The sequence below is a fragment of the Diaphorina citri genome, unplaced genomic scaffold, assembly GCF_000475195.1.
Source record: "Diaphorina citri unplaced genomic scaffold, Diaci psyllid genome assembly version 1.1 scaffold185, whole genome shotgun sequence".
Lineage (NCBI taxonomy): Eukaryota > Metazoa > Arthropoda > Insecta > Hemiptera > Psyllidae > Diaphorina > Diaphorina citri.
The window spans coordinates 3,405-19,143 of record NW_007377622.1 but is presented as its reverse complement, the minus strand read 5'-3'; the positions used below and the strand labels follow the sequence as shown (position 1 = coordinate 19,143).

Here is a 15,739-nt window from a genome sequence, read left to right as displayed (position 1 = left end):
CTGGCCATACCGCTCATCCGATTGCTGTGAACTTATTGTTTGCACTCCCGCGAAGGTTATAGGCTATTTTCCGGTTCGTTTTTGTTAAGCTACACCGAGCAAGACCACTAAATAGATGAGTGACATGAACGAAGTTAGTTGTTCTTAAGGTAATGTTACACTAAGCGCGCATTGTTTACAAACGTTCACGACTCGGAGTTCCCGACCAGACCCGAAGGTAAACATAACTTAAGTAAATAATATGTACAAAGGATGTCTAAATTGAATAAATTTATTAAAAGGAATAGTGATGTCAAACCCTATTTCCTTCAACAGAATGCCACCTTGGATCCGAGGCATGTTTCTCCACTATCTTCCAATCGTGTTGCTCATGAAACGCCCCAAGAAGACGCGACTGCGGTGGATGATGGAAATGCCCGGGATGAGCGTACCTCCCCATCCATCCTACGGGTCTCCCGCTGAACTGCCGCGCCACATTACGCCCTCTGCTCCGAGCAAGAGCAAGATGGAGGTGAGTTGTTCCTTTCAGAGTTTTTGTAAAAAAATATTGAAGGGAAGTGCGAGAAAAGTTGAGTTGAAAATGCCGAAAAACCATGAAAGTCTATTTCGTGTTAATATGGGCCGGGTGGCGCTTCGAACTCTTGACGATCGCGCGCCACCCGGCATGCTTGATACGTCGCACTTCATTTTGGAAAAATTAAGGTCGTCTCACGATCAGTCACAACGGGAGTTTAACCTTGAAGCCGGAAAAATCCAGCAGCACGCTTTTTCGCTGTTTCCCATTTGGTTACCTTTCCGAATACTAACCAAAGGCAACATTACTTACTTAGTGATACTCATACTTTGATACTAGTGCAACAACTTTGATACTAGCACAACGTGTTTTGAACACCGTTCTATTGCTGGCTAATCAACATTGATCCATTCTAATATTTTCTTATTTTCAGGTGATGGAATTGTCCGACTTGCATCATCCCAACTGCAAAATCAATCGCAAGGCGAGAGTTTAACCTTGAGGCCGGGAAAATCCAGCAGCACGCTTTTTCGCTGTTTCACATTTGGTTACCTTTCCGAATACTAACCAAGCGCAACATTACTTACTTAGTGATACTCATACTTTGATACTAGCACAACAACTTTGATACTAGCACAACGTGTTTTGAACACCGTTCTATCGCTGGCTAATCAATATTGATCCATTCTAATATTTTCTTATTTTCAGGTGATGGAATTGTCCGACTTGCATCATCCCAACTGCAAAATCAATCGCAAGGCGAGCACAGAGCGACGAGAGAGCGAAAGTTCAGACTCGCTACTGTTGTCGCCTGAGGCGTCCAAAGCGACAGAAGCTGTCGAGTTTATCGCGGAACATCTGAGAAGCGAAGATCAGTATATTCAGGTAAGATCAGTACGAGTATATTCAGGTAAGATCAGTATATTCAGGTAAGATCAGTATATTCAGATAAGATCAGTATATTCAGGTAAGATCAGTATATATTCAGGTAATTTTAGTTGGAGTGAGCAGGGCCGTATTTAGCGAGCTCAAATTTTCTCCTTAATTCTTGGCCAGGCTCCGAAAATTTGGAGCATCCACCTCCCTCCCCCCTGGTACATCATTGTTTGGACTGTTTTTGTCCGAGTACTTCATTCACCAATCAAAAAAAAGTCAATACTATTTTACAGTGATTATTGCATAGAATGTACCTGCCATGTATTTCCATTAGGTATCTAGGTACATCGAACTATTTCGTCAGGTTAATGGAAGTTCTATAGGTGTGTTCACACATAGTCGATCGAAGTCCGGTCGACTATGTTTGGACACACCTTTTGAGGTGGAAATTCTACCTTCTTTTTACTAGCATTAATTTTCCATTTTGTTTTGACCCTGCAGATCCGCGAAGACTGGAAGTACGTCGCCATGGTAATAGATCGTCTTCAACTGTACATATTTTTCATTGTTACCACCGCGGGTACTCTTGGTATCCTGATGGACGCTCCTCACATATTCGAGTACGTCGATCAAGATCGAATCATAGAAATATACCGTGGAAAATAAGAAAGACAGGAGAAAAAAAAATACCTCGGAACTTTTGAAATATCATGAATTTCTCACTTGTAAGTCTCAGTGGATTTGGTTTTAATTTTTCGTCACCGAGTGCCAAATTTTGTAAGATAATGGACTTTTAGGTTCTAATCTCCTATTGAATCAAGTTCTTGGGCAATATTCAATAAGGATCCTTTTGTCTTCTTTTGGGAATCAACGTGTTAAGGTCATATTGTATTGAAAAAAAAAAATGATAATACCTATCTGTAAGTATCACGGTGATGAGAGTGTAATCTCCATAGAAAAAGAAATCAAAGTTTGATAAAGGGCTTTACATACCCCTAAGTCCTTTATCGTATTTCTATTAAATTCGGTTCAGATATCGTTCCCCATTTACTTTTTTGGCCAGAAAAGTAATGATAACAGAAATAGATATACAATATATAACAAGCTGGGTCCGTCCCTCCGGGAATTTTTCAGCCCATAGTTTATTCGATCGTAATTAAAGAAAATCAGTACCTATGTACCTACCTAATTTGTTTAATATTCAGTTTATTATTATTCTTGATTTGGGTTATTTTTCAACTTTTGTATAATATATTTTCTTTATTATCTTATTGCTTTATCTTTATCCTCCATAGAACTTGAACAATTATTTTTAACGAGTGATAATCTAATAGAACGCAAATATTTGCATCCAGCAAGTCATTTAAATTTAACGACAAATTTTCCTCACAAAAGCTTCCTCGGGTAATAATGTGATCATTTGTTGCAAGGTCTCATAAATCTGTATGAAACGAATCAAGCCAACCAGGGGTTCTCAAACTGGTAGAAAATCAAGACATCACAAAACAAGTGGTACACAAATCCTACCTCCGAATTCTTTAATGTTCTTGAAGTGGAAGTTTAGATTTAGAAGGTCACCCGTAATTTGAAAAAGACGAGCCCAAGACGTTTTAAACTGATACAGTGTAGAGTTCTCTCAAGGAATGAAGACGTCTCATAGAAAGTTGCTTTTTAATCAGGATACTTACCTCTCTATCTCCGTCAAGTCAGGCTGAGGAGACAGGAAATCTGGTGATATTCAATTACCGCAGGATAAACTTATAGGAAATCGGTGACTCAATTAGATTTTACGGGACGAAGAGAGAGTATTTACTGCGAGATTTTCTTTTCCTTTCTATTCATTATTTGTGGTTTAATTTTTTCCCTCTTTTCAAATTACCTGTAAGCTGTTTTCTGTAGGGTCATATTTCTGTACGGAACATGGAAAGTAATAAAAGGTTGGAAAGTGTACTTTGTAGTGTATTTCCTTTCAAATACACTGCCTTCACTTCATGTGAGCTTCTGAGACGTCCTTGAAAATGCCATAGAATATCCTGGATTTTTCTCCTTTTTCGTTCAAGTGCCTAGGGTTAGACGAAAAGGGAAAGGATTAAAACATAATAAACTTGAAATTCAACCTCTGTCAAAGTCTGAAGGAGCCATAGTCGCCATTATGCTGCGGAGAATGTCTGCTTGGTAACCACTCTTCTACGATATCTTCGTTCTTGTCCATTTCACTGCGTTGTTTAACTTTGGAACACTTCAGTACATTGCAGACATTTATACAGCTTCCACGTCTACTAAGTCTCACCAATAAAATCAAGAAGGAGAAAAAAATGTACAACAAGCACTAGAAAAATAATATTGTTCTAAAAATAGAGCGCTCCTCTTTTTTCTTCCTCCTTGTATTTCTTCCTCTTTCCTCTTGTTCAGTCTCCCTGTTCTCTCCTTCATCTCTGCAAGTACTCTTGTATCTCTATCTTCTATTCATGTATACAGAATCCTTGACTCAGCTCCGTTGCCCTGACCAGCCCTGGAATCCGAACAGAAGAGAGATTTATGTGTCCGTTTTATTTCTGTACAAAACTGGCACACACATGATTTTTATTGAATTTTCTCCCTCCACCCTTCGTTCCAAATTCATCCTTCCCTCTCTCCTTTCCTTTTTCCACTCTTTCAATAGCCTCACCGTCTTCGTCTTTTTTATGTTTCGTTACTTAAACAAAAGTCATAATAAAAATCTTGTTACTCCAACCTTTACTTCCAAACACACAACACTTTTCCGTGTTTTATTGGCTTGCTATTGGCATTATTGTTCAGTTACGTCTTAATGGTCTTGCAACGTTTTCTGAAACCGGGGTGAATTGATAGAGGAGGTCAAATTTTGAGGAGAAAAAAAAAGATGTACCTAGCTATTAATTTCTATGTAAGACAACCCTGTACACTGTACATATCACTACGTACACAAATAATAATAAAATTATTGTCTTTGTATTAGAGATGTAGAATTAGAAAGTACAGGGAAAGTTCCCTGGGTAAAAGCAAGGCGGAGAAGAGCTCTAATTTATATGAATGACTATGATAATGCGCTGCTTCGCTTCGGTGACAATTAAAGCCAATTTCCAAGTATCCGAACTTGCTCCCACTCCTGTGGGATTTATTACAAAATGTTCTCTGTTCTAAGAAGGGGAAGAAGAGAGGGGAGGTCATGGCGGAGTCATTATTGGTAATTAACTAACGGGAAGGTAGTACTCTTGAAGTTTAGCTTGGAGTTACTTAAACTTTCAAGGAACTGAGGTGAATAGGATTGTGTTGAACGGGTTTTTTATGAATGCCGGGTAATTCATGTGATTATGCAATGTGCCAGACATAAAACATTGGTGGATGTGCTTCATTTACCAGACGAGAAAAACATTCAGTAAAGCTGGCTAAGGTTTGTTTATGAATCTTGAAGTAAAGAATAGTGAGGTGCCAGCCTAGTTAGCTTAGTTGGTAGTGCGTCCAAAATACCCTGATATATCTAGGTACTCGAAGGTACCTACTCATTAGCCCGAAAATAAACCCTTTTAAACAATGGAATTGTTATAGGTAATAATTACTTTGAGGTATGCCCAGTAAAAAAAGAAAAAGATGATTATGATTGTCTGAACTCTATGATTTTACCAGGATGAAATAGGTATTAAATAAATAATTAGGTAATTCTTGTTTGGCAAAATCATGGCAAGTCGTCTCATGTAGGTATTGCGAAATGCACACAGATAGGTAGGTATTATTAAACTAAGATCAGAGTTGACTATTTTATTTATTTATAATTTTATAGTTTACAAGCCGAAATCCCTAAGGCATGGCCGTTCATGTCACTCATCCATTTAGTGGTCTTGCTCGGTGTAGCTTAACAAAAACGAACCGAAAAATAGCCTTATTTTATTTATTTATAATTTTATATATTACAAGCCGAAATCCCTAAGGCATGGCCGTTCATGTCACTCATCTATTTAGTGGTCTTGCTCGGTGTAGCTTAACAAAAACGAACCGGAAAATAGCCTATAACCTTCGCGGGAGTGCAAACAATAAGTTCACAGCAATCGGATGAGCGGTATGGCCAGGTATAAAGTTCGAACAAACACACACACAAACAAACAAACTTATTCTTATCTCGAGGATTTGGAATTTAATTTACGAAGCTGTTCAACCATTATTTCTCAAAATGTATAAAGTCGTGCTGAATTTGCTGACTGTGCAAATTTGATCTGCGTGGTTCTACAAATTTTATTGGCTCGAAATATCTCCTAAGTACATTCAAGGATTCAAGTCATCTTTCACCTCGTGGCAGATTTTTAGAATTTTCCCCTATGTTGGGTAAACTCACGAGAGTCACAAGTGTTGGTCTTGGAAATCCCGGAATGAGAGCCTAGAAAACATAAAGAAAACACTAAAACTTTATGTGTTTTAGGTAAAACTTAGAATATTTTAGTTGTTTTATTTTATATTAACAACAATGTTTCGTACAATAATGGGTAAACTCACGAGAGTCACAAGTGTTGGTCCTGGAAATCCCGGAATGAGAGCCTAGAAAACATAAAAAAACACTAAAACTTTATGTGTTTTAGGTAAAACTTAGAATATTTTAGTTGTTTTATTTTATATTAACAACAATGTTTCGTACAATAAAGAATTTGAAACCTAGAAGTACCGACCTCAACTTAATACAATGTACACACAGATACATAAATATTTTATGTCATATTATATTTTGAGAGAAAACAAATGGTTTGGGAAGAAAAGAAAGTAAGAAATTACGGAAAAAAGAGTGGGGGAAAATGAAGTTAATTTTAAGGTTCAAAGTTAGGTAAATGAAGCAATAACTATACATACAATCAGCTAACAGAGCAGAGCAGGTCATTTTCTCTTTTTCTTTTATTTTTATTCAAACGAACAAAATCTGATATCTTGTTACCTACCTACTGAATTTTCGAAAGAGATATCGTATGTTTAGGATAGGATTTCATACGTCTCGTGGCGAAGGTATCAATTTTATCACAAAATTACAAAAGAAGTGTTTCAAAACAAGTGTCAACCCTAAATACATAAGTAATAGGTAAAATATATGTCCATGACAAATAGAAATAAACATAAACTTAAAAGGAAATAAATAATGAAAGAATCCAACAAATAAACAACGATGTATAGAATACGTACTATACATTACTAACTTGGTCACAACCAAAATGAAATCATTTGAAGAGGCAGCTGAAATGGGATAATTTGATGAACATGCCTCTACCAGAAACCAGAAAGTATAGTTCTTTTCTCAACAGTCATAGAAATGTTTGGCTTTGTGAAAGCCATAGTTAGCAAAAAAGATAATCTTTGTTCTCGGAACGGCTGGCTTTCCTCCTATCCTGTCTTCCTTCTCTCTTCGATTTCGGGACGATAAGACCCTAGCACAGTTACAGTTCCCTCTGTCAAACCTCTTAGAAAAAAAGTAATATGCAAACTTAAAATAATGGGAGGGATGGGATACTAACTTTTTTTATAACAAAAATAATGCAAAACTAAAAACAAGCTTTAAAATTTGATGGTAGTAGGTAAGTTTTTATAATTATTCAAACAAATTTTGTAATTTTATCTTTTCCTTTGAAAACATTGTCTTCATTTTTATTGAATATGTTTTAACTAGAGTAAAGGTATTATAATTAATTTAATTCTTAATTAATACATATAAAATAATCCTTAATTTATAACATTTTAGTTAAATAAATAATTATCTTACTTTATTATCAATTTTAAATTTCAATATTAATAACAAACAAAGTAAAATCAATTATTTTTAATAATGTAAAATAGGCAGAATATTACTTTTTACATTAGGAAATATGCTAACATACCGACAGAAATGAACATTTTAGAAGGTGCAATAATTATGTACGTGCTCTCCAGCTTTTTCACAGGTTAGTTGGTAACGTTGGCATAGTATACCTACATAGGTTAGTGATAGTACCTTGAATTATTTCACTTTGATGTCTCGTGATTTCCTCTGTGAGTATAACAAGTTACATTTTCTACCTCTTTTACAAAAAAAAAAAAAAAAATATTACGTAAATTACTGGTAAAAAATACTTAAGACTAATTAATTAATCCTTTTTAATTTATCTTGTTTTTATTTAAATTAATATCTTTGTACACTCAAAAATAGTTTGGTAATGGAAATCATAAAATTACAGTTATTTGCCTCAATATGAGAAAATATTCAATTCGAAATGAACTAACAAGTACCTAACTTATAACGTCGCGTCGAATGCGTCTTTGCTTAGAGAAAATTCTATTATTATAGCGCAGGCGACATGTCTTTACTAATGAGATATTATTTCTGAGCGTTTTAGGGGAAAAATTTATATACGAAACTAAGAATAGGTAGTTTTAGTTACATGACTATCGAGATTAATCCAATTTTATTATATTTTTCTATGACCTGAGACAGTTTTAGTTGATACATAGTACGAAGCTATTGAAGAGGTTAATAAAGGAAGAACCAAGATGATGCGGTATACCTAAATTTTGAACATTACCTATGTAGGAGCATAGTTACACCACTTTTGATGCGTTGAGAGTTGAGATGTAAAAAATATGCGTATTAGGAAATTCTAGAAAGGTCAATACCTGATGTAATTTTGTTGGGAATGATCAAATTTTGTGTTTTTATTAAACTCTTCAGCTACACACAGCTAACATGACATGTCAACTTTTACATACCATATCAACGTAATTTTATCTAAATTAGAGATTTATTTTACGTAGGTATTTAACTTGAGGCGGGGTACTTCCCTCCTTTCTTGCTTACTTTGCCAAAACACTTTTCCTACTTCTTAGGAATTTATTTTCTCCCCATATATTCTTTATTGTTTGCTTTGTTTTCGTTTTCCACACTATTTATTTTCATTTCCTTTTCTTATATTTCTTCACGAAGGCATCCATTGTTTTCGAAGCTTCCTTGTAGGATTGTTCGTCGTTTTTCTTGACCTTGTCCGCAACTTCGACAAACGTATTGTACAACTCTTGCTTGTCGATTTCCGAAAACCGACTAATGGCCACTTCTTTGAACGCGGCTACCTTTTTGTTGAACTCTTCCTTCTTTTTCTGTTTCAGCACCTCGGATTCGGTCGCTTTTTTGGATAGATCATCCATGCCTTTTTCTAAGGTGTTCACTGAGAATTGTTCAAATGACTGAACCACGCCGGTCGCTGCGTTGATAAGATCTTCCATATTGAATCGATTATTTTGTCGCGGTATGGATGAGTGTGCAGTTCATCTAAATTTGAACTGAATTAATTTTGGGGTGTTGAGGAATGTTAATTTGTAACTAATGTCTGTGCTAACTGAGTGAATTCAGATTCAGATATTTGTGTGGAATACCGGGCATATATTTCAACCAATTTTATTTTGAAGAACTTCTTACCTTGTGACTTGTGGATTTTGGTATACGCTGAACCACGCCGGTCACTGCGTTGATAAGATCTTCCATATTGAATCGATTATTTTGTCGCGCTATGGATGAGTGTGCAATTCATGTAAATTTGAACTGAATTAATTTTGGGGTGTTGAGGAATGTTAATTTGTAAATAATGTCTGTGCTAACTGAGTGAATTCAGATTTAGATATTTGTGTGGAATACCGGGCATATATTTCAACCAATTTTATTTTGAAGAACTTCTTACCTTGTGACTTGTGGATTTTGGTATACGTGAATTTATTAAAGTTTATGATCTTCTAAGTTCCACAAAACTGTGAAATCCATCCACGAAGAAAAGTTATGCCCATATCTATCATTCTATCTAGGTATCTAGGTAGGTACCACTAAGTTAACTTTGAGTTTTCTTTTCGGAATCTCAAGTTTTGCAAGACTTAGTAAACGTGCATGTATTACTATTACATGCAAGATGCAAGTTACACTTTTATGTTGGTACTTTAACTTGAGGCGGGGTACTTCCCTCCTTTCTTGCTTACTTTGCCAAAACACTTTTCCTACTTCTTAGGAATTTATTTTCTCCCTCGATTCTGCATGTAATTCTCAGAAACATTGTTCAAATTCGTCAAGGATTTTTTTTGCCAAATTAGTTTTATGGAAGTAAGCATACACAAGAAAAGCCAAAAGAAAATAAGTAACACCTAAATGAATAAAGAATAAAACCCAAAATAAACAAAATCGTATGTTAGGTTAGATCCAATAATATCTATCTACCTACTTAATAAAAAAAAAAACTAACGAGATATTGAGCTTTTAAAAACAAACAATCATTAAATAATAATAGTAATTAGGTATGAATACATTTAGATGTAAGCCAAATTAGTTTTATGGAAGTAAGCATACACAAGAAAAGCCAAAAGAAAATAAGTAACACCTAAATGAATAAAGAATAAAACCAAAAATAAACAAAATCGTATGTTAGGTTAGATCCAATAATATCTATCTACCTACTTAATAAAAAAAAACTAACGAGATATTGAGCTTTTAAAAACAAACAATCATTAAATAATAATAGTAATTAGGTATGAATACATTTAGATGTAAAAGATAGTAATGTATGTATCTAACTCATGTGTTTGACCAATGTATTCGCACGTACTTCAGTAAACTTTTCAATTTCCTGATGAAGGTTGCACCTCTTTGTTCATTTTATTGAATCTAATGGTCAAGTTTGAATGAAGCTTGTATTTAAATGGATTTAAGTTTGAACGGAGTATTTTTGTTGATTGGTAAGTCTTAAATTTAATCATCCAAAAGTAGGTTTTGTAATAGAAAATTTAACCAAAGTTCAACCTTAATGTCCCAGGTGCTTTAGTGTCAACATAAGTGTCTGAATTCCAGATAATGAAATGATAAAGTTTTACAGAAGAAGAACAATAATAGGCATAAGTAATGATGTCGGAAACAGAAAGAAAATATTGTAGATTTATATTATATTTTAACTGAAAGAAGGGAATGCTTATTTAGAATTCCAGAATTGTTACGTAGGTTATCTGAAATTTCTTGAAGTTCAGAGAAACAATCAAAATATTTTTTAATCCAAGAAATCTGATGGGAATTTTATACAGAACTTTAAAAATACAACAAACTGTTCTTTTGGTAGGTGTTCATGTCAAAAGTGTTGCCAGTCGCAAGCAGTTCATATAAAAGGAAATAATGGAGGCAAGCTGATTTCACCGTGTTCATAATGAAAGTGAACAGCAAATATTTGGCTATGAGAGGAAGCACCAGAGATGTTGGGGGGAGAATCTTGGACACCAAGAGGAGGAACACAACCAGTGACAGGAGAATACTGATGCCTAGCGTCACCTTCTCCCCCGCCTCGGCTGGCAGGTAGAATACCTGAAAGGAGAAATGGATAGATTAGAACAATGGTTAGAGGAGTCCGAAAGATGTAGCTCAAAGTTTTCCCATAATATTGTAGGTAATGTCGTTTAGGACAGCTGGACAGCCACACTACTATCACGTCACGTGACGTAACGTGATAGTAGTGGGGCAGTCCTGGATGAAATCACCTACAATATTATAGAAAACTTTGAACTAGCGTGAAATGATGGTATTGTGTTTCTACCCTAAAACTCACTGTTCTGTGGCTCAATCCTGAGAAACAATGCTTCAAAGTGCACTTGCCGCTCATTATGAGAGACATGGGCCGTCAGAGAATTCGCTCTTTCTCCACATGAGTGGCATGGCCCACAATGTGTTAAAAGCAAAACCAGAATGATATTTTTTACAGTAAATCGAATGCAACTTTTCCATTCGACTAACCCTTAACTGGTGAGGTGGGCTCTGAAAGACCCTTTACATCTGTCGCAGTGGCAACCCTATAAGACTGAGACCTTTGTGGTTCCTAGTACTTTCAATGGTACTAAATATTGAAATGGTACAAACCAGGACACAGAGGAACGAAATGAGGACGGTTGGAAGAATCAAGTTGACAGTGTAGAAGAGTGTCTTGCGTCGGATAATGATGTAGAAGGTAATGTCTGTCTCGGTAGGCTGATGTTCATCGTACACATTCAAGTATGCAGGCACCTGGAAAATCAATGGTAATTAGTTAAGAGTTTCAAGTCTTTTTTATGTTTCGTTACTTAAACAAAAGTCATAATAAAAATCTTGTTACTCCAACCTTTACTTCCAAACACACAACACTTTTCCGTGTTTTATTGGCTTGCTATTGGCATTATTGTTCAGTTACGTCTTAATGGTCTTGCAACGTTTTCTGAAACCGGGGTGAATTGATAGAGGAGGTCAAATTTTGAGGAGAAAAAAAAAGATGTACCTCACCTGCCTCGGTTGTGTAGTGGTCAAGGCGCTCGCTTGGTAAACAGGAGGGCGTGGGTTCAATCCCAGCCGAGGTATGGAATTTTATCCTCAATATAATTTGAGAATTGATGTACCTAGCTATTAATTTCTATGTGTCTACTGTCTACTCGTAAAGGTATGTGCCTGTGATATTAACAGTTTGCCTAATTAAACAATTTTCAACTAAACACTAGGTATTTATTTCACCTAAACACTAGGTAGGTATGCCATGCCCGTCATCACGAAAATGAGTTTGTCTCCTAATTAATAAAAATTACTTCATTAATCATCAGTAATTACATAGTGGAGAAATTTACGTGCTATTTGATCATTATCTTGAAAAAAAAAAAAATGGGATGTTTACAGTGTTAGGTCAGATTGGTGAGGGGACATGCGAGGGAATTTATGTTGATGGGCGTGGCAGATGATAGGTAGTACGTACACCTGCCTCGGTTGTGTAGTGGTCAAGGCGCTCGCTTGGTAAACAGGAGGGCGTGGGTTCAATCCCAGCCGAGGTATGGAATTTTATCCTCAATATAATTATTTTGAGAATTTGATCACAGTAATAGTAGTAGTCTACTGCTGGAGTTAAGGGACTTTTCAGTCCTATGCGAGCAGTATAAATAAGCACTATTATTATTATTATTTATATTCATTTTCAGGTACTAACCTGGTTTGAATTTTACTTTATCAGAAAAGAGCTAAGTACAAGTGTCCTTTCCACCTAAAGCAGCTAAGTATACGTTAATTGTCCACCTAATGGAGCTATGTGCAGGGAGATCTGATTGTATTAAGAGCTACATGTACTGCTGCTGAGCTGTACCTATGTATGTGCCATTATTTCTATCATTAGTCACATGTAGAAACCATTTTGAAAAGAGATGGATATGTAATTATTTTACCTATGGGTAGGTGCTAGTACTTAGCTTTTTTAGGTGAACAAACATTACTTTTGAAAAAAAAAATTGTTCAGCTATTTTGAGAATTTGATCACAGTAATAGTAGTAGTCTACTGCTGGAGTTAAGGGACTTTTCAGTCCTATGCGAGCAGTATAAATAAGCACTATTATTATTATTATTTATATTCATTTTCAGGTACTAACCTGGTTTGAATTTTACTTTATCAGAAAAGAGCTAAGTCCAAGTGTCCTTTCCACCTAAAGCAGCTAAGTACATGTTAATTGTCCACCTAATGGAGTTATGTGCAGGGAGATCTGATTGTATTAAAAGAGCTATATGTACTGCTGCTGAGCTGTACTTAGCTCCTTTAACATTACACTTAGTTCCTTTAGCTCACCATCACTCATGTATGTACCATTATTTCTATCTTTGGTCACATGTAGAAACCATTTTGATAAGAGATGGAGATGTAATTATTTTACCTATGGGTAGGTGCTAGTACTTAGCTTTTTTAGGTGAACAAACATTACTTTTGAAAAAATGTGTTGTTCAGCTCCTTTAGCTTTTCCAGCACTCATTACTTACCTCGATGATGTCCCAGGTACCCGACTTCCAGTAGTCGGATAGATCGACAAAGTTCTTGTCGTTGTAGAGGGCGAGAGACACCTGGTCCCCGTTGAACGTCCAGGAACCAAACTTCATGATGCACGTCTGCTGGTCGAACGGGAAGTACGTGACATCGATTGTACACGAGCTCTGTGGAAAATGGAAAGGTGAAAATATTAGTCTCTTATATTAATGTTTTCTGACACCGTTTCCCATAGAACTTTTGTGGTTGTCAATCAAGTTCTTATTCTCATCTCGAGGATTTGGAATTTAATTTACGAAGCAGTTCAACCATTATTTCTCAAAATGTATAAAGTCGTGCTGAATTTGCTGACTGTGCAACGGAAAGGTGAAAATATTAGTCTCTTATATTCATGTTTTCTGACACCGTTTCCCATAGAACTTTTGTGGTTGTCAATCAAGTTTTTATTCTTACCTCGAGGATTTGGAATTTAATTTACGAAGCAGTTCAACCATTATTTCTCAAAATGTATAAAGTCGTGCTGAATTTGCTGACTGTGCAATTTTCGTGGGGTCTTTCAGAGCCCACCTCACCAGTTAAGAGTTAGTCGAATGGAAAAGTTGTATTCGATGTACTGTAAAAAATATCTGGTTTTGCTTTTAACACATTGTGGGCCATGCCACTCATGTGGAGAAAGAGCGAATTCTCTGACGGCCCATGTCTCTCATAATGAGAGATGTACCTAGCTATTAATTTCTATGTGTCTACTCTACTCTACACTGTCTGCTCGTAAAGGTATGTGTCTCTGCTATTAACAGTTCGCCTAATTAAACAATTTTCAACTAAACACTAGGTAGGTATGCCATGCCCGTCATCACGAAAATGAGTTTGTCTCCTAATTAATAAAAATTACTTCATTAATCATCTAATTACATAGTGGAGAAATTTCGGTGCTATAATGCTATTTGATCATTATCTTGAAAAAATGGGATGTTTACAGTGTTAGGTCAGATTGGTGAGGGGACATGCGAGGGAATTTATGTTGATGGGCGTGGCAGATGATAGGTACATTTTTGTTACATGTCTCATGATATTTTTTTTTTTCTTTTCTTTTAGTTTTAGTGATCCTATCGTAAGGCATTGCAAAAATGGGGACGGTTGGCAGCTATACGTCCCTAGTGCTCCCTACCTAATACAAGCTAATAATTAGGCACTGTACAAACTGTTGATCCACCCTATATCCTGTATGGTGCAAGTGATACAGAACCATAGCATTCCAGTTGGGTGTGTATGTGTGCTTTTGAAGTCACCTTGGGGGAAGAGCAGGATTTGCATAAATTTGAATTTTGAGTTCAAAAAGTTACTTTTTATGTTGAAATTAAAATTGAGTGTAATTCTATATTTCTTGTTCAGTTTGTAACACTATAGGTTATGGCGGTGAAGTGTGTGTAGGTATGCCTTTTCCTACCTTGGTACATTAATTAAAAGTGTTTAGTAATTTGTGTGTTGGTAATTTATTCTCAACAAATACAGGGTTGGTAATAAAGTGTCACAACAAAATTACAGTAAAGTGTCACAATTACAATATAGGTAATACCTAGGTACCTATTTAGAAAAAAATCTAATATCAACTCATTTTAGATTAAAAATGGAGAAAAAAAATGTTATTGAAGTAGAAAGGAATTGTGTTAAGCAAGAATGGTTGACACAAATGTAGTTCCTTCATTAATAATTTATTACGTGGGTATTGCAAAATATTATCACAGGACTTGGACTCTAACCTAGAACCTACAGATCTGACTATCGTTATTGAAGTAGGTATGGCTATTCAAGGAATGATATCTACATCTTCCATGCCTGGTAATTAATGCTTCCTTTTATGACAATCCACTCCTCTTTGATTTAAAAGAACAAGAATTTTCTATTTTCAGTATTTTTCTTCCAAATTAAACTTTCGTAGTTTGCTAAGACAACCCTGTACACTGTACATATCACTACGTACACAAATAATAATAAAATTATTGTCTTTGTATTAGAGATGTAGAATTAGAAAGTACAGGGAAAGTTCCCTGGGTAAAAGCAAGGCGGAGAAGAGCTCTAATTTATATGAATGACTATGATAATGCGCTGCTTCGCTTCGGTGACAATTAAAGCCAATTTCCAAGTATCCGAACTTGCTCCCACTCCTGTGGGATTTATTACAAAATGTTCTCTGTTCTAAGAAGGGGAAGAAGAGAGGGGAGGTCATGGCGGAGTCATTATTGGTAATTAACTAACGGGAAGCTAGCACTCTTGAAGTTTAGCTTGGAGTTACTTAAACTTTCAAGGAACTGAGGTGAATAGGATTGTGTTGAACGGGTTTTTTATGATGCGGTATTCATGTATTATTGCAATGTGCCCAGAATAAAACATTGGTTCGATGTGATATCATATGCAAGACGATGTGGCCATATCAGTAAAGCTGACTGGTGGATGTGTTCATGTATCTATGACGAGTAAAACATCAGTAAAGCTGGCTAAGTTTATGATCTTTGAAGTAGAAGAATAGTGAGGTTGCCCAGCCTAGTTAGGC

General features: G+C 35.8%; 3 protein-coding genes across 3 annotated transcripts; 1 reads left to right on the top strand and 2 right to left on the bottom strand.

Moving 5' to 3' along the window:
- The first annotated feature begins 249 nt into the window (after positions 1–249).
- LOC103505619 (acetylcholine receptor subunit beta-like 1) lies at positions 250–2,295 on the top strand. Its single transcript, XM_026820921.1, has 3 exons — positions 250–511; positions 1,223–1,399; positions 1,892–2,295. Exons 1-3 carry the CDS (start codon positions 290–292, stop codon positions 2,054–2,056), a joined length of 564 nt encoding a protein of 187 aa, XP_026676722.1. The 5' UTR covers positions 250–289; the 3' UTR covers positions 2,057–2,295.
- A 5,967-nt stretch (positions 2,296–8,262) lies between these two features.
- Positions 8,263–9,058, bottom strand: LOC103505612. Its single transcript, XM_008469958.2, has 2 exons — positions 8,859–9,058; positions 8,263–8,599 (listed from the first exon to the last, which is right to left on the bottom strand). The coding sequence occupies exons 1-2, from the start codon at positions 8,889–8,891 to the stop codon at positions 8,306–8,308; spliced, it is 327 nt and encodes a 108-aa protein (XP_008468180.1). The 5' UTR covers positions 8,892–9,058; the 3' UTR covers positions 8,263–8,305.
- Positions 9,059–10,357: 1,299 nt separating this feature from the next.
- Positions 10,358–13,352, bottom strand: LOC103505618 (acetylcholine receptor subunit beta-like 1). Its single transcript, XM_008469970.2, has 4 exons — positions 13,185–13,352; positions 11,286–11,429; positions 10,572–10,736; positions 10,358–10,387 (listed from the first exon to the last, which is right to left on the bottom strand). The coding sequence occupies exons 1-4, from the start codon at positions 13,299–13,301 to the stop codon at positions 10,358–10,360; spliced, it is 456 nt and encodes a 151-aa protein (XP_008468192.2). The 5' UTR covers positions 13,302–13,352.
- Between the last annotated feature and the right edge of the window lie 2,387 nt (positions 13,353–15,739).